Genomic DNA, 26,161 nt, shown 5'->3' with positions numbered 1-26,161 from the left:
TTGATTCTTTGCAAGTTACATCTTTTTGATCGTATTTTCAGTGAGAGGTATATTATAGTGTTTTTGACGGTATTTTCAGTGAGAGGCATATTATATTTTTCGAACATTTTCGTCAGCTATATCGGGTGGTGATCGTCCGCAGGCTCATACATGTTTTTTGCAAATTATTTACACAATTATGGCATATTTATACAACTTAAATCAAAACCAATTGTTTAAACACTTTGTCCAAAACACCGTATAAAACATGTTTTAAACAAAGTGTTTAAACGGCCATTTGTTTTTAAATGCAACCCGAAGTAGTTTACAGGACAGTAACAATTTGAACAATTTTGACTTGAAAACATTAAAAACTAGTTATTCCTATAAAGCAGAACCAGTTATCTTGATTTACTTTACGTTATCACCAACATGTTTATTTACACTTGTCGTGACTGCAGTTGAGAGTGGGGCTTGACCGATATCTGCCTTGGTGGAAATATTCGCATCAATCATCTCCGACATATATTTATCAACATACTCAATGACAATGACGTACGTAATCACTTGCTCTACTTCGTTATTTGGTCATCTCCGACATATATTTATCAACATACTCAATGACAATGACTTAATCACTTGCTCTACTTCGTTATTTGGTCATTGTGGCTGCATGTGTTATATACTCTTTGCTGTAAGCATCTCTCAAATGAAGCATCTCAAATGGTGAATTTTACCTACCATATATTGTGGATTACATCGCTCCACTGTCATGAATCATTATCAGGGATGACACCGCATGGCTTAATGCGCTTGGGTCGGAGCATTTTGTCCATCAGACTATGGCTGATCATAGCAATATTTGGGATGCCTTCACGAGCATGAAATCCAGTTAAGCCGGTACTGCATTACAGATTACGAAAATATAGTTGTTATGCTGCTCAGTGCGCATGCAACCTCATATCACAATCCCACATATGCATCAGTTATGATGAAAATTTGAAGATGATTTTGGAGGGTCCCAGAGCCAGAGCGTAAGGTGCTGGGTCGTGGGTTCCCGGATTTGACTTGTTCGTATTGTATATCTCATGTGTCTTGTTATAGAATAGTATAGAATAAGTTTATTAAAGCCTATCTCTAGGTCAGAACAATTTATTAAACTTATTCTTACGGCTTCATTGGACAACGTTCTGAAATCCCAACGTCTCGATGTCGCGCCAGGATCTAAGACTGCAGCTGTTGAATTCAAACATTGGCTTAAAACGTTCAACGACTACTTGGAAGCTTTAGCAAACGCTGGCTTATATCCGGACAAACTCAAGGTGCTAACAAATGTGATATCATATCAGGTCTCTCGCAACATAGCGGATATTGATGACCTTGCCATTGGTGCTTTGAAAGAGCTTTATGTGAAGCGGAAGAACACCATTGCGGCTACCCATGAATTACTGAACTGCAAACAACTGCCTGGTGCGTTCAACTGAATTCACTTAGCAAAGACCGCGATCAGCCTGCGGGCGTGATCAGCGAGGGTAATTAGGATAATCATGGAGCGGTACGCTCAGAAGTGACTTTTGGGGTGGGCGGTCTCCCGGGGCCTCCCTGGTCGAAGGGCCCCCCTCTTTGGTTTTTTCGCTCTTTTCCAGGTTTGTAGCGAATAGACGTGGAAATCCTTGTACCAATCAAGAAGACGATGATTGCGTTTAGGTGAATCAATCATCAGATCTGCGCAATTACTATAAAAGTCCCATATCAGGACATTCATCAAGTCTCTGCATGCCTGGTAAGTTGTTAAGCGAAAGGGGGGTCTGGGTGAACCCCCCATAAGTTGCGATTACATACTTATAGCCCCGCGGAAATCTCGACCAGCCCCCCCCCCCCCCCCGCCAATCGTAGGGCCACCATTGGGTACGCTACACTACTTATGTAATCGAACATGGTATTTTCACGACCAAGGCAAAATGTATTTCGACTACAATTTGAATCAGCAATTCAAACCATCCACGCGTGAGCTCGGTCACTGTCATCTTACAAGGACTTCTATACAGTCCTGTGGGTTCATTCATTGGAGATAACGATTGGGAAAAGAGATTAATTACTTTTGCTTGCTAACTTAAATGACAGTCGTATGCATCAACCGCGTCTGTGTCAGGTCATGTACAATATAAAACCTACTCACCCAATAGAATAATAACTCCAATACTTGCTCCGATACCAAGAACCCCAACAGTCCCCAGTGAATATCTATCCATTCTATACCGAAAACGCTTAATATTGAATTCCTATTGTCGAACAATTGTAATATTTCAACTTACGCCATTCCTCGGCTGTATGCGACTTCGTAAAGCACGGATGATTAACTAAATTCGGGATTTGCTAACGATGCGGAGAGCCGTAGCAACAACGATGTAACTGAAGTCTATATCTTAAGTCAGGGTAACTAATAAACGTAAAGTATAGCTGTAAAAACAAACAGGAGCGTGCGTGATTAAAGTACAAGTTTAGAAGCGAGCAATATAGTAGGTGGATGGAATGTACTTGCTTAGCCAAGCTGGGCCAGTAGCGCAGTCCGTTAATCATCCGCAACGTATCATATCTGACTCCCGTGGTATTTCCGTAGACGAGGTATGTATGATCGTTTACTGCGGAAGGTTCTCCTCCGCATTCTATCCATACTCCCTGCTATAGCTAGAATTCCAGGGATTCCTAACATTTGAACGCGAACTGTAAGTCTCCAGTTCGGATGGTGCGAGCCCCAACAGATTCATGTTCGTGTGAAAACAAACGATAAAGCGAACGTATGACGTCACGTGACATTATATTGCTATTTCTAACGCAAATCGAATTTACACGGAAGATATTCCAGCAGTAGCGACCATGACGCAGCGAGTGAGGAAGAAGTGGAATCCGCGGGATTTTCTTAACTGGCGTTAAAATTATTTCATTTCACAAAAGTAACTTTTGGTTTACCAAGGTCTGCAGGATGCTGCAAGTTTTAGGATTCAGTACAATCTAGGTAGGAAGGAGTTGGATGCGGTGACTAAGAAATAGGTAGGCGACTGGTGCGAGCTATAGCCGACCACCCAAAGGCAAAAAAATTAATCGTAAACTATCTGACACTTGATATCTTGATCATACTATCTGCATACTATGCCAGCAAGACGAGCTTTCGAGGCACCAAAGATACGACCTTCCAGGTTGCCGCCACCGCAATAACCTCTAAAAAACACAAGATTCGCCTCTAGTGATGACGAGATAATTGCTTAGGTACTATATAGACTCAATCGATAGCGCGGTGTGAAAATGAGCCGCAAAAGTAATGGATGGGCATAGCTAAATACTATGGCAGTCTCCGTCATCGTGCGTTGCCACAGCAAGTGTTTCGCGTTGATGCTGTAAGGTACTCCCAGATCATCAAAATTTTTCATAATTTTTTTATTGCAGAATTACAAAGTATGAGACTAGCTCTTTCCAAAAATGTAATCATCTTGCATGATTTCAAGCTATAAGTAGGTTAAAATTCCATTTGAAATCTCTCATTTTCGTAAAAATTCCATATCCACACCCCCCATATTTTTAACCAGCTCAAAATTGTCACTAAAGACCACATCCTTATACTTTGAACAGTTATTAAAAAGAGCCATATCTGTAATCACTCAAGCATGAATATCATAACATTCTTTGGCAGCCAAAGCAGTTGTAAAGCACAGTCACAAGACACTGTGATTACTGATTAGCTATCCCCTATCCTGTTGTCGGTGGCCGATTTTTGAATTATTTTGTGGGAAAACTGATAGTTAGTTGTGATTTTACAATGGGCGGGACAAAGAAAACAACAACACAGGCATTTGACCAGAGTAGGAGAAAATATTATGATAAAGTCATTCAAGAAAAGTTTGGAACTTTTATCTGCGTTGAAGTCTGATGGTGGTAGATGGAATTCAGAGGAAACCTTTTTCCTAGCAAGTCATGCATGATGCAGTTATTCAATGTATTGTGACTTGCCCGGACTGTGGTTCAACAGGCAGGGGCTATTGGCAAAATATCCAGCAAGGCTTTGCCACAGAGATTAGCATCGGAGTGTCGTGCTGCAAGAAAGAAATTTTTCGTCGGTTCACCTCATCAAAAGAGATGATGTTGAACAGGAAGACAAAAAGCATTGTCATCACCAGATCAACACCAAAATGGAGCCAGTATTATGATAATGCCATCGTAAATGGTGCACCAGATGCACAGGAAGCATCGAGGAAGTGTGGGCAATACTGATGCCCAACAGCTCAACTCCAGAAGAACCGATGCACGGCAATTGTGATGAAAGGAGGTGCTTTTATTTGAAGGTAAAACTTGAAGATGCTACCGATCCAATCCGCAAGTATCCGCTGACATCCAAAATGTATCAAATGGTCAAACCCGACTTCAAGGACCTTGCAAGTATTGAGCTTTTTTCAAATTGCATGACCTTGCAAATGCAGAATGCTAAGGGTTATGCAACTCTAATTAGTATTGGAGTGTCATGATGAAATTGATGCTAAAAATTCTATGTTTGAAGGATCACGCGTGAAATATGGGTGAAGTATCTCCACTCACACTACCTGCAATCGGTATTTTGACAATATCGCAGTATTCTTGATATGTTGTTTCATCTTTACAACATCTAACTGATGTCCAATTCAAGGTCTGTAAATTTTTCGAATCTGGGATAGCAGTTTTGAGTAAAAAATCATCAAATCACTCATACTTTTTATGACTGATTTTGCATTTAGGCACATTCAATTGTCTTCAAATTTGGCTATGTACTGAATAAAGCATGCCTGTACCATTTAAAAGCAACAGATTTCAAATACCTCCTCTACTTTTTCAATAAAATATTTTTCAATTTTCAAAGTTGATTTTCTCCTATTTCTAGTTTTTGTTTATATGGTGTCACGGGGAAAGCGAATTTTGATATCAGAAGACCTTCAATTCTGATCAAACTTGGCTCAGTACAAGCAGTAGGGCTGTTCTACCTGCTGAAACTATTGTTTCTTCTATAAGAGTTTTAGTTTACTTACTTTGCTACTTATGATCTGAATTTTATGAAAAAAAATCGAAAATTCGGCACCGTACCAGTACCAAACACATATTTCGTAAAATTTTTCGAAAAATCGGAAGTTTCAAGCGTTTCAGCAGGTGCTTAGAGGCCTTAGGACACTTTATGAAGCATTTTTTAGGATATCTCGGCATCCATCGAAGAGACAGGCGTTTCCCCGTGCTAACCGTCCGATTCACCAATCTCCCCCCCAATTCGGGCCCAAGGAATTTTTGTAAAATGCTAAAATTTTTACAGTGTATACAGTTGAGTATAAATAGTTCACATACCAATTTTTGAGAATCTAGGACTGACTGTTCAGGAAATATCGCAATTTGAAAATTTTGTGTGTCTAGCAGTACCTTACCCCCTTAACACAGCATTATAATGTTTTCTGAGTACTGACCAAACCGCAGGCAATCTGCAGAACATTGTCTGAGAGGTGTTGCTGATAAACACTGAATTATATACACGTTGGAAATACTAACATTTGAACTGGGATTATGTCATTCTCGGATCGAATCTGGAATAAGCCCATTAAGATAGATATGAGCAAAAAGTCATCAATCAGTCGATTAAAACTTTACATTCTCGCCTGAGTCACGAAATATAAACCATCAAGATCTGTCAACCAACCTAGTTCAAGGTGTTCCACCAGCTTATGCTGCTTTGCCGAGCCACACTCTAAATCCGCAAGGTCGTATTGAACACTTCATAACACTTTTTTCTGCGTACAGACACACTTTTTGGGCATGTAAACGCATTGGGCCATTATCGTCGCAACGCTTCTGCGTATTTCTCCGTTTACATGTAACACTTCGCCACTGCGGCTTATTTTCAAGAAAATTTATGCTTAGTAATTTATCATCAAATTCGCATTCATAAACGATCGGTACGTTTGGAGATCACATAAAATCATGGTATATGTAAAATAATATTACTCAACTGACCCAACACTAAGTTTAAGGGTAATATTTCAATAAAATATACATATTTCCCTGTAACGCAGAGGGGTCACCACCTTCGTTACGGTAGAGCGCGCTCGATTTCGATTTGGAATTTGAATTGGTGGTTCGTCAGGCTTCAGGCAGAGAGTAGGGTACACGAAAAGACTTGGCGGAATGGATATATTGAAGCAGTTTCTGCTACCTGATGGCGTAAAGGATCATAACATCCACGTACTGTAAGGTATGGAAATGCGGTAAATGTTATTTAATATATGTAATGTGAGAATAATAGTCATAAAATGAGCTCGTTTTGACATTGCAGTAAGGTCGTTTGTTATAGATGTTTTAGTAGGCTACTGATATCCCTTATTCGTATCAATGTTCTTTAGATGTTTTGTAGTATGTGATTCGTCTGATCTTATTGCTGGATGATTGAGCTTCGAATCTGATAATATACCAGGCTGCGACCAGGTCCAATACTACGGTACTGATGGGAAGCTGGTATCAAACTAACTTTTTTGACATAGAGATAAAGGGATGTTCTCCCTATCCACACTGAAATATCCCTATGTAGGCGATATTGTGGTCCATTGTGGACAAGTACTGCAATGTCAGCAATTGAATGCCGGTATGACAGTCATGCAGCGGTTATGATTGTTTTTCAACTGCAAACCATTTTACACTGTACGGTTTATTCCAAGGGTAAGGTGTTAACTGAAGCGATTTTTTTGACATGTCAAAATAGGTCAAAATTTTGTCAAAGTTGTACCGTTAGGTCAAAAATTGCCAAAATTATTTACAAAATCAAAATTGTTTTGGCAACTTGCATTTCGTTTGTGTCATAGATGATTGCACTGTCGGTGAACTTATCACTTTACAATTTACATCTTGTAGCCTACTTTATAGTCCTACCGTTGTAGACGGACCATCGTCTGCTCATTGTGAATCATAAACTGTCAAATGAAACAAATGCTCAACGTAGCCTACTGCACTTTCCTAACTGAAGCAAGACTGCATGGGCATTGGTTCTTCTATTAGAAACCGTATGATGAAAAATTGCGATGTAGACAGCTTTGTCATAATGAGAGAGATAGAGAGTGCAGTGTACGCACAACTTCAGTGTTGACGGCCAAAACCTGACGCTGGTTAACGTTCTTTCTTCATTCTTGCCAATCTACTTAATTAGGACAGACACTTTCTATCCAAAAATGTAGGAAAGTATCTTTCGTTGTACTACAACAAAGTTTTAATTATTTCCACCATAATACGAGATGTAACTAATACTGGAATTCTTCACGGGTCCAGATTTCGATAAAATAAGGTTTTTTCATGTAAAAATTTGTCAGTTTTCATGCTAAAAGATTTTTTCAGCTCAAACTACTTCGGAAGTACAGACAGCTCCAGCCAGTAATAAAGATAAGTACCGGTAGTACAATTCTAACATTATGTGAGAAACACCTAATTTAAGTACATTGGGTCAAAATTAAGTTTTTCATCGTCAAAATATGTGTGAATTTGGATTTTTAACTCAAAATCTTTTCTTTTTAGGTCCAAAAAATCGCCCTAGTAATAGGACAGCCAAACAAGCAATCTTTTCAACAAACCATGGATCACAAGGGGTAGTATTTGTTTTGCCCAATCCCCAAATTTGACTTTTCCGAGTTTATTATGATACGGTAACTGAACTAAACTCTATTTTGCAGGTAGTATGTATTGAAATTGGCACCTTTTTGAAATGCATTTGCTGTATGGAATACTGGTAAGCATCACGGTATCCTTAGAGAATAAATTTGATTCTGTTGCATTCGGTTATCTTCGTGATAAAGATTTTTATGAATGTTTGCTGATAAAATTTCACTAAAATTGTCAACAATCCAGGAAGTATACTACCTGTGCCAGAGTAAAATTGGTGGTAACGTCATGTGCAACTTTCCATTCCATTACTTAATTATTCTGTGAAAGACACCCTTCTGTCATGCACAACTTATTGCAGAAAACAACAACTGTATCCAGTATATCTGCGTGATTACTGAGTAGTTCATTTGTACGGCGAATTTTCGTACCAAATATTTTCTTTTCAATAGTCTTGAATTGATCCTCAAATTCGTCCAACTGATGCCGACTCTTTGAAAAGAGCCCCTGGGTCTATCGTGCCTGCGCAATCAGACAATGTTGACAGTGACGTGAGGAGTCGTTCGTAACGGCTTTTGTGCCGGCACAGTCATCTTATGCGATACCGACCTTTGTCTCAAGAACCCGTGGATACATGTGATTATGTAAGCCTATTTATTCATTTGATATATCACCATTGATTATATAATTTCCTGGTTTTTGCAGTCCTACTTTTCTCACGAACTATCTGGCAGCGTAGCATACCGACTATTCGATATCAGCTGAAAAAGGCTTCATCTGTGTACACTGTACAGTGTACAGTGTACACTCAACTGTATACACTGAACACTGAACATAGATGTAGTTGAATGTAATGAGCTCGTGTAACTTGTACTTTAACTATTGCTTACTGAACTATAATGGGCTAGGTCAGTGGTTCTCAACCTGGGGGGCTGAGCACCTCTCCTGTGCTTCTGTAACCTACCTGTGTGAAATATTTATATTGACTTCTGCATAAAATTTTCAATTTATCTTTGGTATTTATCGTATTTTCTAGGAGCAGCATTTGGATTTGACCTGTAAAAAAAAAAGAGCCGCCATGGCACGCCACGAATCAGGGACTCATCAAGCATGGGTACGAATAGAAGAAGAATACGAAAAATGCCCCAATGTGCAGGTAGTATGTACTGCAATTGGCACCTTTATGAAATGCATTTGTTGTTTAAAATACTGGTAAGCATCGCAGTGTTTCGTAAGTAAACTGGTATATCCTTAGATAATGAATTCGATTCAGCTGCATTCGGTTATTTTTATGAATGCTTGCTGGTAAAATTTCACTAAAATGATTAACAATCCAGGAAAGTATGCTACTTGTGCTGGAGTATAATTGGTGGTAAGGTAACATGCAACTTTCCATTACAATGATTAATTGTTCTATGAAAGACACCCTTTTGTCACATACAATTGTATCCAGTCTGATTTCTGCGTGAATACTGAATGCTGGTGACGTCATATTTTGTGATACGATTGTTGATGAACAACGTTCTTTTGAGTTCTCTACTAGTTGCTGACGATTACCTCTGACGAGTCTCAGCCGAAAATATTCAGGCTCATTTCAATATGCATATACTATTCCATTTTATATTGAAGTTTTGTACCTCGAAGAAGCTGTTCGAATATTGAATACTTCCCTTGTATTGCAAATTTTTAAAACAAGTATTTTCTTTTCAACAGTCTTGGATTGATCCTCAAATTCATACAACTGATGTCGACTCTTCGAAAAGACCCCCTGGTTCTACCGTGCCTGTGCTAACAGACAATGTTGATAGTGACGTGAGGAGTCATCTGAACGGATTTTGTGCCGGTGCAGTCATCTTTTGCTATACATACTTTTGCCTCAAGAACCCATAGAAACATGTGATTATGTAAGTCTATTTATTCATTCCATATAGGCCTATCACCATTGAATAAGTAATTGCTGGTTTTTGCAGTCCTAATTTTCTCAAAAACTATCTATATATCCGATATGAGCTGAAGAAAGGCCTAATCTGTGTACATTGAACATAGGTGTTGTTGAATATAAAGAGCTGATGTAACTTGTATTTAAACTATTGCTTACTGAACTATACTTGGACTAGGTGAACATCAAATTGAGATCATTTCCCATGTCGTGCTAATTCCAATTAATTTCGTTAATTAAATTTAATCAGGAAGGGAGGATTTTGAAAGATTGAGAACAGTTACAATTACTGCAATAAAGGAAAAGTATTCAACACCTTCGATAAGATGTCACAAAGTTTTTGTACTAAAGACAATCAATGTGTCGTTTGTCTGATATATTTTCTCGTCTCAATTCAAAGCAGCTATAAAATCTAAGAATCAAAGTGTATGTAAAGCCTACCGATGTCAATTATTATAATGGAAATCCGAACCCATAGGAATAACGATTCTGCTATATTTATTGTCGGATCTTGTTTGAAATCAATTACATTTTCAGCAAAACGAGGTTGATGAAGTCAACTGTCTTCTTCTCCAAGCCAAATTGAGAGACAAACGAATATATTCCAAGACCCAAGCGCATGTCTTATTGAAACAGGTACCGTAATCTTTCTGTTTTGTGGATCATACAAATTTACATAGACCTGAGACGTTCTGCTATAAATTTCATTCTGAGTTACAGTTCTGCGTTCTCACTCTTGCCTGTGCGTCTGAATGTCAATGTAAATGTCAAAATGGCCAAATTGAAAAAACACAGACCTGATTCAAGATATTTTTATTAGTCGTTATGCTAATTTTAGTCCTTCTCAGTGATAGGATTTCACATGTATCCAAGCGCCTTTCCTGCGCTTGTGTAACCTGCATGTGTGAAATATTTATATTTATTTCTGCATAAAATTTGGAATTTTCATTGACATATTCAAAACTTTGGAATTTAATCACATTTTCAAGGAGCACAACTTGGAGTCGATCAGTAGAAAAGAAGCAAACACCATGGCACGCCACGAAGCAGAGATTGACCGAGCCTGGATTGCAGCTGATGGCAAGAATATAAAACTGCTTCAGTGAAAATGGAGTATTCAGAAACATTGTTGACGTTTTGAGCTGCTATGCATTGGATTGTCATACCCTAAAGGAGTGGTTCTCAAACAGGAGAAAGCATTTGAAGGGGTGTGAAGCTGCTGTCAACTAAAATCTTTTTCGCACATGGCAGCTTGTAGTTATTTCTCTGTGTATGGTCAGAATTTAATATTTGAATATTCTCTCATCAACAACCATTACCGTCACTGCCATCCAACTATCCGTTGGGATTTCTAGCGTTCTGGTTGCTTTTTTCAATTTTATGATACGACGATAAGGGGTGTGTGAAATTTTTTGCTATCATAAGGGGGCGTGTCTAAAAATGTTTAAGAACCACTGCCCTAATGACTTACAGATTTCATATTTTGCAGCAGACCGGTAAATAACAACAATATCTTTTCTGTAATTCTGCAAAATTTGTATGGACTCAAAGAAACGATTTCTTTGTTCTGTAAACAAAAGTGATTAGCATTACCCTGATATAAATACTTGTAATGCAAGCCCTAGAATATTTTTGATACCTGGTTAGGAGGCCCAATTTCATTAAGAGTAAAAAAATACTTATGGTTGTTTATCGTGGTAGTGATACTGATACTGATACATACATGGTTTGTTTGTTTATAATAAAATTAGAAATTTACAACCCATAATTCGATCAGTTTTAAATAAATTGTAATGATTTGTGTTGATCAATGATAATGTTTTCCGCTAACGGACGTAACGAATGAATTTGATTCCATGCCCCTGTCACGAAAGTTTATGGTACTAAATGATATTTTGTTATCTCTATCCCTATGCATTCATTTTCATGATTGAGCGAGTTGCATGATATTTGTAGTGAGTTTGCTCTTGATCATTTGTGATGTTCGTGATTTCATGGACTATTCCGGAAACGGTTTCAACTGCTGATCTGAATTTATGAAACCCTGTCACAGCAGCTATTGAAAATTTCAATGTTTGCACGTATTTAATCTCTCAGGTTGGGTATTATAAGCGTCATTTATTCAGGAATCAATAAAATCTGATTTTATTTTGAGCCCTGCGTTCCGGTGACTAGTCAACCAGCCACTTTGAGACTGAACACTTTTTAGGTAAACACTTTTAATTTAAACACTTCGCAACACTTCTAGGCGTTCAAGTTTTGGATCACGTTTCGTGTTAAATTTTCCGGGTTGAGCAACACTTCAAAATTTAGAGTGCAGATAGTGTAGTGATGATGCGTCCGGTTACTTGATCGGTAGGGTCAGACGAAAGACTCAAACTGGTATCCGCCGCTATCCTGCTAGGCGCTAGGCAACCACGGATAGCATGGAGGAGAAAAGAAAGTGGGGTGAAGACTAGATGACCTTACGGTCGTATCGCATCTCCGTCGTCGAAAGCATCTCGATGGTGCAGACGAAACCGAATACCCCCCTCCCTCACTTTCTCTTTGCATACTGTAGGTGACGATTTTGGTATCGATATGCGCGTGGGCGATAACTCACAAAATGCCCGAACGTGAATGGGCCATCCTAGAAGTTGCTCAATCAGGAATCCTAGTAAAGAACATACGTATTGTGCAAAACGACCTATTTATCGCCACACTTCACACTCTCAAACCCCTCTTGTTCATCTATCCACCCACACTCTCAAACCCCTCTTGTGCATCTATCCACCCGAGTACCGCACAGGTTGACACTGCAGCCTTAAGTGTTCTTCTTTCGCTATTGTGAATAACATCGCAGATGCGATCGAAAATTAAGTCGTGTAGGAATTGATCAATATTCGTTCGATCGCAGCTGGTTACTTGATTTTCATCTCACTCACATCTGCGTGAATCGAATACAGACGTATGTGGCGTCATCATTAGCTATCACAGGAATGAATTTATGCATCATCGAGCATTGTTTCGTTTCGGTGGTAAGTAACCACCTGCCCCAATTATTCTACGTCGGAAAAAGTATAAATTATGTACGCGATTTTCATCCGCAAACATTCGGATTTTCATCCGCACAAGTGCTTACCACACCACATCACGTTTAAAATCACTGGGATAGACGAACTCTGGAAATATAAGGCATTTGCAACAGTTGTTGGATCTTGCAACAGTTGTTGGATCTGCAGGAATCCAACTGAAAACAATGATTTCAAAGCTCGATGAATTTTGAACAATCCGTATGCGCGGTCAGCGATTAACACAACTATAATATTCCCACGAAAAGAAATCTTCGGAAATATAAATATCAGGTGTACCTATAACTGCACGCGTTGCCACATTGAAAGGTGGTGAGAGTTATTTCGAATTTTATTTGTTTCGTTTGTCGTTTGACACGATCGTGGAACTGCGGCGTCGCGTGGCTAATTCTACATTTATTTGATGAGGGTTCCAATATAGAAAATAGATTCTGGCCAAACACTATTTTGTTCATAGGTTCTGAACCAAGGGCACAATGCCTGACGAGATAGTGTAGTGCTACGTTCCCAGCAGCAACACCAATCGGTTGCGATTTCGAATCGAATCTCCATCGACTGCAGAATCCCTACCTACGTGCCAGAGGTTTATATCCGGGCAGGCTCCTTCTCGCGATGTGATCCGCGTATGCGGTGTCTTACAAAAGCCTCGAACGGAAGTCTGCCATGCTACAAAGTCGGTTGGTCAGCAACCACGATTAGGAACTACGACGTGTTGTAAATGACCATATTAGTCGAAACATCATGAACATCAAAAGCTACAACAACAGGAGTATATACCATTGGAAGTAATTGAAGCACAAAAGTAGGGGCTTCGAGATATTATGGAGAAATTATACACTATTTAGGCACATATTTGAACAATGTATAACTATTTACTCTGCTCTATGAATCGAACTAGTTGGTTGACAAATGCAAAACTGAAGGCCTAATGAGCAATTCAACAATTAACATAGTTCAGCTCAGTATATTATTAAAATTTCATCAAATTCCAACATATCATCATCATTACCGAAAGACTGCGATACAATGAAAATATGGGAAGGTGTCGAAACGATTTGGAGTAGTCTTTAAGATCTGACACCCACTTAGCCTAGGCGATGTAAAGAGGAGGCATGCACACTGAATGAAAATTAAAAACAGCTAATATAAAGGAGAAGCATCAAAATGAGGTGAGATGCGGGAAATCGGGAACGAATTGAAATACTTTGAAGGTCATAAACGTATTCATGAGAGTACTAACTTGAAAGCATGTATTTTAACCGAAGCCACTGTATCAAATTGGTCAAAAAGGCCAACAATCATCAACCATTCAACTGATTGAAAAATACATTTGTGGGTGTTGGACTGTATGCAAATTGCTTATCGGCTATCGTCAAAATCCATAGAGGCGTTCAGTGTGGATTCTAATTCAACGACCGAATTCTGAACATACCCGCTTGCCAATCCTATCTGCAATTTGACGCACAGCCTCACATGTTTGTTCTGCAAACCTATTCGTCGATTATCACTAGAACGCAACCGATAAATGGATTTTTCAGTCTATATTGATGCAACCGATTAGGCGATTACTAGCATCATCGCCGAAAATCCGTAGAGTTAGCGTAAAGTGGTGACCATCAGCGCTAGCTACGCATGCGTTTAATTCGCAGCCAAGTTGCATTCCGCATTCAATCCCCTTTTGCCTCAATCTCAGCGACGACTCATAGATCATTGTTACGATTTTTGTGTTGTGGCGCTTCAATTGTTCGTTACAATGCCAATTTGCAGTCTCTGAGGGCTATGTTAAGGTGCTTCTTTTGCCCTGACAAGATTTTAATTTGTATTTCTGGAGTCAGTGCTACACTACCTTGGATCAAATCCATTTTCCTTCAAATTTTATCGTCCCGTTCGCCAGCTATATGATTGGTGATTATGCTGATTTTAGTCTGCTCAGCAGTCAATTTCCCAGTTTTTTCAAGTGTGTCGACTGGAGTTGCACATCTATGCGTAGGTTAGTAATATTTATTGTTAATGATCATGTCGAGAGCTAAGAAATTTGACATTTGATTGCTAAGATTGTCTGTTAGATATATCGGAAAGATATATCAGAAAGATATTAATGTAACAGTCTATCACAGTGGTTCCCAAATGGTGGGGAATTCCCCACTGGTGGGGAATTCAATGGTTTCCGGTGGGGAATAGACGCATTTGTTCAAGATTATATACAGGACAGTCTACATATTCACGGATACACATGCGCAATTACCGTTACCAGTTAACGCTCTGGAATGTATGTATCGAAAATTACATTGCGTGTTGTTCACAAAACCTCATTTTTAACTATGGGTGGCCAATCATGGCGCCAGAAACGCATCCAGCACGGCAGTTTGACGTGAAATAACGCTTTAGCGAAATTTTGAGCGTTACTGGTATCGGTTCACAATACCTTTTATGTTGCAGTTATAGGCGATTGTCATGCGTACTGGTGTGGTTGTGGGTCTTGTGTAGTCCAACCAGCAAATAGCTGCTCTGTGATGATAAAAGTGCTGGGTATTGGGGAACAAGACCGTAACTGCCGCACCCCAACCTCCCCAATTGGGAGAGGGGCGAGCTCGAAAGGGCCAAAAATTATTTCGTGAATTAACATAAATTATAGAGATTTTTTTTTAGATTTAGGCCACTTTTTCAAAATATATTTTGCGCTGGGCGCCCCATTTAATGTTGCCGAATATCTTGATTATTGGGTACCCTTCCCGCACGAAAATACGTAGAATTTATAGAAGTGGAGACTTCAGCGTCGACCATTACTGCGCCACGACGCACCAAGGCATATGAAGTTATAGGCCATGTAACATGCGACTCCGAGAAGTGTGCCAGAACGATCAGCAGCGAGAAGCATTGGCCGAGAAGGAATGCTCTCGTGGTGACCGAAAACTTCGATATATATACAATATACATAGGGTTACCATTCGTCCTCTTTTAAGAGGATTTGTCCTCTTTTTTGACTTTTTTAAACGTGTCCTCGGAGGACGCCCAAATGTCCTCCTTTTTGAAAAGTTTGGTGAAATGTATGTGGAAATTGGACTGAGATATAGGAAATAAGCGCTCAAGTAACGGTCTGGCGGTTTTTTGGGACTTGAGCCAGAAGAATGACTTTTACTCCAACATCGTAAGCCTGAAAATTTTGAAAAAGTGACCTCTTTTCGGATTCCCAAAATATGGTAACCCTAAATATACATATATGTTTAATTGTCCATAGGCGGCTAACTGGCTGCCGACAAATGTTCCTGTCCTGGAGATCTGAACCCCACAGGACAAATGCCATCCTGCGGGGAAAAATTATTTGCCAGTAAAGCAATACCAATTTGAAATCTGTGTCTGAAATCTTTTAGTTTCGGCGATTTCCAAATCCTTTGACATAGCAGATATAGGAGGTTACGAAATAGCATAATGTAACGAAGTCTATATACTATACAGGTCCGCTCAGAGAATTTCAATTCTTATTTAGGGGTCCCGCGTTTTCCAGCACACCTCACTCACACCTCAATACCGGTAAATCTGATTACGTGAGCAGAGAGGGGATAAGAAATTAATAGCAAAATACATGCAATTCCAGATCATATGGACCGATTCAAACATGAATTATATAAATTTGTCGCTCTTCGCGCGTTTAGTCGAAATAAGGCGACGCACTAAACAGTAGACCCAATGTAGCTGATAAGTAGCAGGGAAAAGTGTACAGGCGCAGGGGGGCTGAGGGGTTCGAAGCCCCCCAGAAGTTGGGTTTATCACCCTGTGGGGGGCCGAAAATCAACTTTTTTGGGGGGCTGACGAAGTGCTGTTACGGTCCTGGTGGGGAATGAAGGCTCGGAATAAATCTGAAGTGGGGAATGAAGACAGAAAGGTTGGGAACCACTGGTCTATCATCTATTACTGTGACTCGCTACTGCTGACTTGCCGATGAGCAGATTGAATGATCGGTCACGGGTCGTTGAGGTAATCAATGGTATAAGTACAGTGACTGAGGATGGTGAGAACAGAACCGCTGAAGGTTGTGGTTCGCGTGAGCGCAAACCTTTTTGGAAAGGTTATGTCAGAGGTAGCGAACATGCAGCCGTGCAAGGAAATTTGTGAGACCGTCGACACGTTATTTAAATAGATGTGTATTGGCGGCCGTTGACATGCAACTTGAATATACGAATTGCCTCCCGAAATTTTGAAAAATTTTAAACTCGAAATTTATCGTGCGGTGATTTCCTTCGAAGCTTTAAAGGGCGAGCCCAAGAACATTATTCACTCGCAACAATATCACTTTTCCACATGTTACGTCATCGCCATGTGAATGTGTTCGCATTTAGAACCAACAAAAGAGCGAAACTACACTTGAATCCTAGCATCAATGTTGCGATTGGCACCTTTAGTTCAATTTCCGACAAAAAGAGGCTTCACCGTACTAAGGTATGTTAGCCGATTGGATTGTACGGCTTCGGTGGGCCTTGAAAACAGGAATGCATCGCTATACAAAGTCACACAATCCTGGTAATTGATTACCGTTATATTTGGATAGGCTTAGGCTTCATTCGCTCCTTATCTATGCAATTCACAAATCAACATATCTTTCATGAACAACGTGCGGTATCCTTGTGCACTGTAAATCTAAAAGGTGGAAAAAATGGTAGGAAAATGGAGGAAGATACTTTCTCTCCATTTATCCACCGTATCTCCACCACATATGGAGGAATTTAGAGGGTGGAAAGAGGGAGGAATGAATAGTCTACCATATTTGGTGGAAAACAGTTATTGACATGGTGGAAATCAGAAATGACTGTTCGTAAACTGTCGTATTGCCCAATTAAGACATAACAGTCGATACTGGCTCATAGTTAATAACGTCATCAGACACGAATTTGGAGTCGAGTGTTGTTTTTCACTCAATATAAAGTCATAGGCCCTTTTCATACCGGATTTACGAAACTCTTTCGGGAACAAGTTCCGAAACAGGCGATGTTCACATAGAGCAAAAATTACCGAAACAGTTCCGGGAAAAGAACGCGTTCATACCTATTTAGAGTTACCGCGAACTTATGTTCATACAGGTCGTTCTTTCGGTAAATTCGCGGGAAATTATGGCCAGTATGAACGCGATTCTCCGTAAGTGTTGATAGTTACGAAACCATGTCTGTGGGGTGTTCCAGTTGTAATATGCTTGTGGAAAACGATGTGGGAGAGGCATATTCGTGAGATGCGGAGAAGTTGGCTCCAACTTTTAGCAATGGGATGTTGCGGATATGCCTTCTCGATGTGTATGGGCCATGGCGCTCTATACTCAATATACCTGGATCAGTAATAGAGACCGAGCATGTTCCTGGCTTATATTATTAACCGAAGCTGAGAGCAGAAACTGAAAGCCAGCAAAGAGGACAGAGTCCTGGAATGAAAAGAACCACCGATCACATCTGCGTACGACAAAGTCAGTTTATCTAGTTGTGATTGCTGTATAATGGTTTGGGTAAATCTAATCTTATGTACACTGTACAGAAAAACCAGGGAATTCGAGAAATCCGTGAGAGAAGCATTTGGTGTACTCTGCGACGAGCTTCAAAACCATAACGAAAAGCAGCCAGCAAATTATACGAACTCAATTTCTCTTGCTTGCTGAGTAGCTGTCGCTCTTTGGAGGGTAGCCAATGAAGCCAATCGTTTATTAAATCCAGGTAAACGATTTTAATACAAATAATTGCTGGTGCCTAGTGGGGCTAGCCACAATGATTCGAGTACTCGAATCTGAATCGAGTAATAACTTTAATGATTCGAGTCGAGTAGTAAAATACTATTTTTCGAGTACTGTAATTATACTGAAAGTTGATTTGCTAACGAGAATTATACCGTAGTTTTGATACTATTTTCCACTGAGTAAGCCTTGAAACCTTGATTGGCCGTGTCGCAACATACGAGATATAGCACAAAGCTACGAACGTTGCTGGAAATAACACATTTCCGAAGTCAGGACCATCTCATGGCCATAACAGTCAAGCAGTGCAATGAAAATGGTATGGTCGAAAAAAACAAAGTATCTTTAATGCGACGGACAATAGGCGTTATGTTTTTTATGGTGGCATAAAAGGTAGCCTACACACTTAAATTTTGGCATTGTACATTGTGTTGTGATGTCATCATGATGATACTCGACTCGAATCGAAGTGTAATAAGTGATTCAGAATCGAATCACTCAGGCACTCGATTTTGCCCAACCCTAGTGCATCGTAATATTTCTATATTTGTCATGGCGGCGCGTCAGCCAGTTTTTGCGTTGCATACCACTACATAAAGGTCAGACAAATTTGGTCTTGAATCATTATGTCTGAAAAAGAAGTCTGAAAGACCAATTGTTCTTGCCAAGTAGGCTACTTTCTATCTCGAAAGTAAGACCCAAATTGATGGAAGATAGACTTAAACTGGAAACTGAGCAGTCAACACAATGACTTGGACTCGAGTCATAAAACCATGTCTCGAACTCGACGCTCTGCTCGATGAGTTGGACTCGGATTTGACACGGTGGTAAATTGAAAATGAATTGACTTGAATCTAGTCAAAACTATTGAAGTGGGATCGACTTGTGACTAGGTTACAACCCTGCTCACTCTTAAGACTGAAATTGCTGAAAATGAGACCAAATTTGTATATTTTTTGTAGTGTAGTCAGACATGTAGGCTACATTGTACATCAACCTACTCAGTTAATTTTAGTTACTAAAACTAAGTAGTTCTAGTTGTGGATTTGAAAAAGTGAATAGTTTTTGGTTCTAGTTGCGGATATTTGAAAGTGAGTAGTTCTAGTTCCCAGCAAACACGAAACAGCCCATTGAGGTTAAAAAAACATTTTTATTTGGTTCATATTGAAGACTAGCAGGATAGTTTAAAGTCGGTTTTTGTGTCGACTCAATTTAACGCGTTCTTCACGCAAATCGGGATCGTTAATAAAACGTAGATAAAACTGTGTATCTACAATGCTTTAGAACGTACAATCGATGGTCAGAAAAACATCCTGAGATACTAACATCCCTGTATTCCCATATTTAGGCATACCTGAGGGTGGCTGCGGACACATACACGTATCACAGTACACATTGCCTTTGATGAACTTATAATTCATACAGAAAACAGTGTCAACGAAACTCAAAGAAAATAATTCAGAACGAAACGATGTCAAAGAAGCGAATGAAAAAATAATCAAGCCAACTGATTATGTGTCTTCTTCATCTTCTGATGACGAGGATAAGACGCTGCTTTCTGCCTTTTTCCCCATAGAACCCTACAGAGAAACAACAACATTGAATGTTAAAGACATGCTCGATCCTGTTTAGATAGCTCTTAGTACTACGCAGTGTTGGGATGACTCGAGTCACTTTGCAAAAATGACTTGACTCGACTCGGCGCTCGAGATATATAGATTGACTCGTGACTCGGAGTAAAATTCACGAGTCAATTTCAAGTAATCAAGTAAACGGTGTCAATTAAATCACCCTATATCTTATGTACGTTCGGATTTTTTGCGATATGCCGGTATCACTTGTGAGAGCAAACACCAAACAGCCATTCACTGATCGCACCTTTCACTGATCCTGTTGTTACATCATAATTTAATTGACCGCAAACGAAACGGTCACAGCTTATGCTTGCGTTGTCGTCGTCGTAGTAGTTTATTCTGTTAGCAAGGTATCATTGTTTCTCAGACAGCACAGTGGTTAAATTGCGCGGTGCTATCTTTTACCAACTCTCCTGTATAATTTAAATCGAACGAATATTGTCTATGCGTCCCTATTCTCACGGAAGGGTAGTATATTGTCCCTTATCAATTTATTGCAACTTCTCGAGGCTTCGTATTCGATCCTCTATTTCGGCCGATAATAGAACGTAGCGTGTAGCTATAAAGTTACTCACATATGCTATTAGCAGTTCTACGTGTGAGTGATAAAACGCCTTTTGCATTTATATTTAACTTTATATTATTTGATTGAAGATAAATGACCGATTAATCCGTCTTTTACCCAGCAAAATGGAATGCGAGAACGTGTCGTCCGACATCCGACTTCGCGCCTGCACTCGCGAAGAGATCATCTGCGATGAAACCTTTGCACAAAGTGATAGACGCGCTTTCACTGAACTCTTCGATATTGATATGTCCAAGCGTTGATTAATCATGTCCTGGCCAAATGAGCCCAGCAGTTTACAGCGTCGACCCACAATATATGCAACTAACAATGTTTTATTGACCTAATTCTTTCATTAACTTTAATAATATTTGAAAAGGTTGGCCACCCCTGCACAAACCATAATAGACTTTTGAAAACGATTGGCCGCCCCTGCACTAACCATAATAGACTTGCAATGTTAAATTACATAACATTCTGTTGAATAACATTACATCGTATTACATTTGAATAACTGAACCATGACACTGAATTGGTTAATCGATTGAATAATGATTGACAAAAATTTATTGATACCGTACATCAGGGGTGGCCAACCTTTTCGGCCAACGGGCCACATGAGATTTCCAAACCATTGCGTGGGCCACTTGAATGTTGATGTGCTTTTTTAGTCGTTCGATAGGAACGAACCGGATTATAGGTAACGGTAAAAAAGGACTCATATTACCACACATCAAAATCGTTAACAATTATGTCATGAAAACATGTCCTAGTCGCGCAAAGCGCGAAAATATTATTAAAGTTAATGAAAGAATTAGGTCAATAAAACATTGTTAGTTGCATATATTGTGGGTCGACGCTGTAAACTGCTGGGCTCATTTGGCCAGGACATGATTAATCAACGCTTGGACGTATCAATATCGAAGAGTTCAGTGAAAGTGCGTCTATCACTTTGTGCAAAGGTTTCATCGCCGACGATCTTTTCGCGAGTGCAGACGCGAAGTCGTATGTCGGACGACACGTTCTCGCATAATTGCCAATATAGCTAATATCAATTCCGTAAATAAGACGTTTCAGGAGGAGACACCAATACTAAAAGCAAGAAATCGATTGGCAATAAATCGAGCGCAGCGCTAAAAAAATATCAAGACAAATAAATCCTTTACGAGATATTCTACTTTATGGTCATATACCAAGATGGCTCCTGGCTACGCCAACATGTCGGAACTGATATTTTAGTCATCAACAGCCTAAAGTCCGCGGTCAGGCTAACATTCGCACACGCTGCGCACACACGACAGTCCTGCTGGAGACGCGATAGTTCAGGCTGGCAACATAGTGTAGCCAGAATACCCTGCATGCCGTCAAACAATGTGTTGGGGTCGCTAATATTCTGGCTGGAAAATTTTAGCTATTGTCAAGGTAGCTTGTCAAAAAAGTTCGAGAACCACTGAGCTAGCTCAACATTTACATGGGGTGTAAGGTAGGCTACTGAACACATATAGATAGGTTCGAAGGTAAACATAAATGTTGCTCACTATATATATGATCTTGTACAACGCGAGCTTGTTAAAAGCCTCCTTCTCAGATTTTCCAACACGGCTGTAACTGCTCCACACACGGGTAGTAGCGACCTTTTTCATGATGGATCTGACAGATTGGCCATTTGTGTCGCCTCCAACTGAGCTGAATCCAGCTATCTGAAATCATAATATACAAACAGAATTATTCAAGTGCAACGATCATACCCGACAAGGACTTCACAAAAAGACTTGGACAATTAGAAATATTTTAGCTTTTCCTGATTAGATTGGAATTACAGTTAGATATATTTCCGAATCAGAGTAGAATAAGGATTATAGCTACACAGCAGTTGTCTGCAAATTGGATTTAAATTAGAATTATAGCTACAGTTTGTATACAAATTAGATTAAAATGACTAAATTCGAGAAAACTCGGACATCGCATCAAGTTCCAAATCATGGTCCATTCTTATTAAGGACATGAGAATAGCAAATGTCTGTACCGTACAGCAAGCTTGGCTTGTTTCACACAATAGGCCTACAGTCGCCTTTACAGGAAAACCAGGAATTGGATTAGAAGTAAAACAAAAATGCATAATCATGCATCCAAGCCTCTTGCTTTGAGTCTGGAGTTTTAACTAGGATTGCAGAAAAGTTGTGAGAAGACTGCTAACGTTACGTCACTGCTATTTCAATGCAATGTGCTGTGTAACTTTCCAGTTGACCGAACAGTAGCTATAGATATAGGTATTGATAACTAATCTACGGATAGATGTGCAACACGTGGCTGACGGTTGAATGCTGAAATTGATGTCAGTTTCAAATTATTGTTTTTTTTCAAAATAAGCTATTCGCCTGTGTGCAACAACACTATTCCGCACTAGCAGAAACGGCTTCGTCGTTGTACTAACGGATGGTGTATCATATCTGTTTGTAAAAGGGTAATGTATTGCATCTTATCAATTTATTTCTCTATTCTCTATTTTGGCTGGTAAAGTTACCAGTTCTAGAAGTTCTATAAACTGAGGCTGTGCAATTACTTACGCAGTTTAACAGTTCTGCGTATATGTGAGCGATACAGCGTCTTCTTACGCGTATATTTAACTCTATATTCGTTCATTGGCTCAGAGTCAATTACCGCTCAATCTGTTTCAGACAGCTAGCAAAATGCAATGACATAATCATGCCTCATACGACGAAAAGGCACCTTGACTTGAATTTTGACTCAACTCGAGTCACATACAAAAATCGAGTGATTCGACTCGAGTCACCTTCGAAAATCGATTAACCTGACTTGACGCGAGTCAAAATATACAATATGGCGGTATCGTATCTACAGGGGTTCTTAAATACTTTTGGTCATGAAACTAAAATGCGGATATTCGACCCCCACATTGTTTTCAGAATATTAAAATGAATCTAGTGCACATAACTATCCCCGCAAAGCATGAAAATATAGTCTCAAGTTACTGAAGATACCTCATTACTCTAAAGAACCCTATTGAGGGATTCTGGGTACAGCAGTTGCAGTTATTGCTTCACATCCACGAATCAAACATTGATACTTGGTTTGAGATTGAGTTTTTGATATCATTATAATTATCAAAGTCAGTCCGGTTAAAAATTCTAGACATACCGAGGGAATACTACGAAAGTATGTAAATCCACTTTTGCGATCGTCTCAGTGTGATATTGTGACAGTCCGGTCTGCCAAGTGGGAAGTTGCTTCTGCGTTGGATGAACTTTAAACTGCAATTGTATATCATGTTTTGCTAGCCATAAGTCTCAGAAGTATTAGAAATATTCAGCCTCATACCTGCGGTACAATCTTTTTGTAGAACAGTTTAATTCACTTTCCGGTCAAGAAGTTTACCAATTTTGCCAGCTCTTACGCATCTGCTTGCTCTTCCGAAAAAAATCAGTGCTGCTGTTTCTGAAATCGAAAGCAGTAGGTGGTAATCTTAGTGCTGGCAACTCGAGCTCAAAATTTTGTTTAACCGGTCTCAATCGAAAGCTACTGTCACATTGATTTCGAAAATATAAATTAAAATTTGGTCCGGCCACTGGAACCCCCCGAAAATAACCCTCAATGTCCGAATTTACATTGTTTCTAACAATTGTATCGCCCGTAGACAATAGTCGAATAAAGTCTCTTTTCGACTGTGACGCCAACAAGCGTCTCGGCAAAGTCGAGCTGTGTTCCCCATGATTGTCAGAGTATTTTGCGACATATAATTCAATGTGACCCGAATACGTCGAGTAGTTTTTGCATTTCGCATCATCGTGCATCCACGAATTTTGATTATACAAATGCAGCCTACCTACGCATATCACTGCGGAATTCGATATAGATGCGTACTTCCTTGCACGTAGCAGATGAATCCATTCGGCTCTTTGTGGGTCATAAATTTCATCGGAACTGACAATATTATAACATAGTTCTAATGTGAATGAGACACCAGTGCGATAACACACTAGGTGTTCTCTGCGCATAACAGGCTAATTAACGAAACAGTGTTTATAGTGCATCATAGATAGATAAATTGTACCTATAATTGGGATGTTCGGCAGTTTGAAATCATACATTTGCGATATCTGCGACGCCGATCAAAACATGGCGGCCAAAAACCACTTAGATCACACACCACTGTTTATGCCATTTTTGGTTTGGTTGGGATGCCGTTTAGGACTTAGCTGAATGAATTATGAGAATGAGCCGTTTTTTTAATCAGTCGGTTAATCGCAGAGAATAACTGGTGTGTTCTCATTTCTATTTGTCCAAATTTTTATATGTGCGACAAAAAATATGAAAGTAGGCTACTTGCATTTTAGGACGTATTCGCGTTTACAGCGATTGATGCGATGCAACCAACTCAAAGTAGCTGCAACCAATGTTCCCTCCAATTTTTCAAGAGTCTGCACGCACTCAACTTGGACAACAGTGCGTAGCGACTAAAAAAAGGTCATCACTTTGATGTTTTGTGCGCAGCTTAAATTTTCTGTGCCCAGATACGGTGTCAGCATGTCGCAATTGCACACTTGAGCAGCTTACAGGGAACATTGGTTGCAACACCTAAAACTACGTTCCAATATTGCCAATTCAAATAAAATTTAGGAACCATCAAGACCCGAATGGAACTATATAATTGTTTTGTAAATAGGCCAGCTAGCTTCCTACACGTTGATGTTGATAGTAAATTCTACAATATGCGTTGGCTTCAGTGCTATCATTTGTATTCTCATATTTGTAAATGCGCTACGACGCGAAATACTAAAACTACTCGAATAGGACGTATATTGGCATCACATCAATCTCTAGCAACATACTCAGAGGGTCACGGCCTCACCGGGAGCACGGCTTGACTTCGCCGAGACGCTCAATGGCATGGCGTCACAATCGGTACCGTGCGTACCAAATGTTAATCGGCATTCAGCTCGGGCGCCCCTATTGTTCAGTAAAATGAAAATTTCCAACTTTGTGGGAGATTTTAGGGGGTTTCACTGCCCGGACGAGATTTTAATTAGTATTTTAGGAATCAGTGAAAAAGTAGTTGGTACAGCTGGTCGCCAGCGCTAAGATTATACCCAGTAGGCCGTGTCATATAATCTCCTACATGTTACGGTATGTTATCATAATATGATACGAAAATGACTCATGTAAGCATAATTTTAGAAACTTACGTGGATAACTGCAGACGACCAAGCCATTGAGCAACCCATATAGTATGCAGTCCGGTACGGTGATTGTCCCTGATAACATGCTACATTATAATGTTATAAATAGCTGAAAATGCTTGTATTATTATTATTACAGCCACCGAAATAGACGTAATTTTCGAACTGTTTGCAGCAAGTCAAACAGCTCTCGGAGTCATAAACTACAGGGTATTCCTTCAAAATAGCATATTACTCGCTCAACTATGTACCGTACACCTAGTTTTTACCCACATCCGGTACCAGTCGCAATTCCAGCTTCCAGAATTTAACATACACAACTACAACCACATTCCGAAACAGTCATCCCGCGAACGAAGCGCGAAGCGCGGTTCAAATTTCCAGAATAATCTAGAAGTCACGCTCGGATAACCACGTA

At 39.7% G+C, this 26,161-nt stretch overlaps 2 protein-coding genes and 1 long non-coding RNA gene across 3 annotated transcripts in view; 2 read left to right on the top strand and 1 right to left on the bottom strand.

The window, feature by feature from the left end:
• The window catches only part of LOC145434950 (uncharacterized), a 236,662-nt gene that overhangs the window by 199,520 nt on the left and 10,981 nt on the right, over positions 1–26,161 (top strand). The window lies entirely within an intron of this gene.
• Positions 5,732–10,233, top strand: LOC145434958 (uncharacterized). The gene is made up of 4 exons (XM_080312199.1): positions 5,732–8,270; positions 8,663–8,782; positions 9,340–9,530; positions 10,103–10,233. Exons 1-3 carry the CDS (start codon positions 8,223–8,225, stop codon positions 9,514–9,516), a joined length of 345 nt encoding a protein of 114 aa, XP_080168325.1. The 5' UTR covers positions 5,732–8,222; the 3' UTR covers positions 9,517–9,530; positions 10,103–10,233.
• LOC145434963 (uncharacterized) lies at positions 19,742–26,160 on the bottom strand. The gene is made up of 5 exons (XR_013913646.1): positions 25,750–26,160; positions 23,885–24,001; positions 23,705–23,817; positions 22,084–22,245; positions 19,742–19,926 (listed from the first exon to the last, which is right to left on the bottom strand). It is a non-coding gene; the product is annotated as an uncharacterized LOC145434963 (long non-coding RNA).

This window comes from Botryllus schlosseri, chromosome 3, assembly GCF_051294905.1.
Source record: "Botryllus schlosseri isolate E-star chromosome 3, Bs_hap1, whole genome shotgun sequence".
Classification (NCBI taxonomy): Eukaryota; Metazoa; Chordata; class Ascidiacea; order Stolidobranchia; family Styelidae; genus Botryllus; species Botryllus schlosseri.
The sequence above is the reverse complement of the archived record's forward strand: the minus strand, read 5'-3'. Positions and strand labels throughout refer to the sequence as shown.

Bases quoted from the DNA above. Each gene is read 5' to 3' on its own strand.
- LOC145434958 (XM_080312199.1), top strand. From the start codon at position 8,223: ATGCGATACCGACCTTTGTCTCAAGAACCCGTGGATACATGTGATTAT. The intron at 8,271-8,662 runs GTAAGCCTATTT...CGTATTTTCTAG, and splicing joins CCGTGGATACATGTGATTAT to GAGCAGCATTTGGATTTGAC. The intron at 8,783-9,339 runs GTAGTATGTACT...TCTTTTCAACAG, and splicing joins AAAAATGCCCCAATGTGCAG to TCTTGGATTGATCCTCAAAT.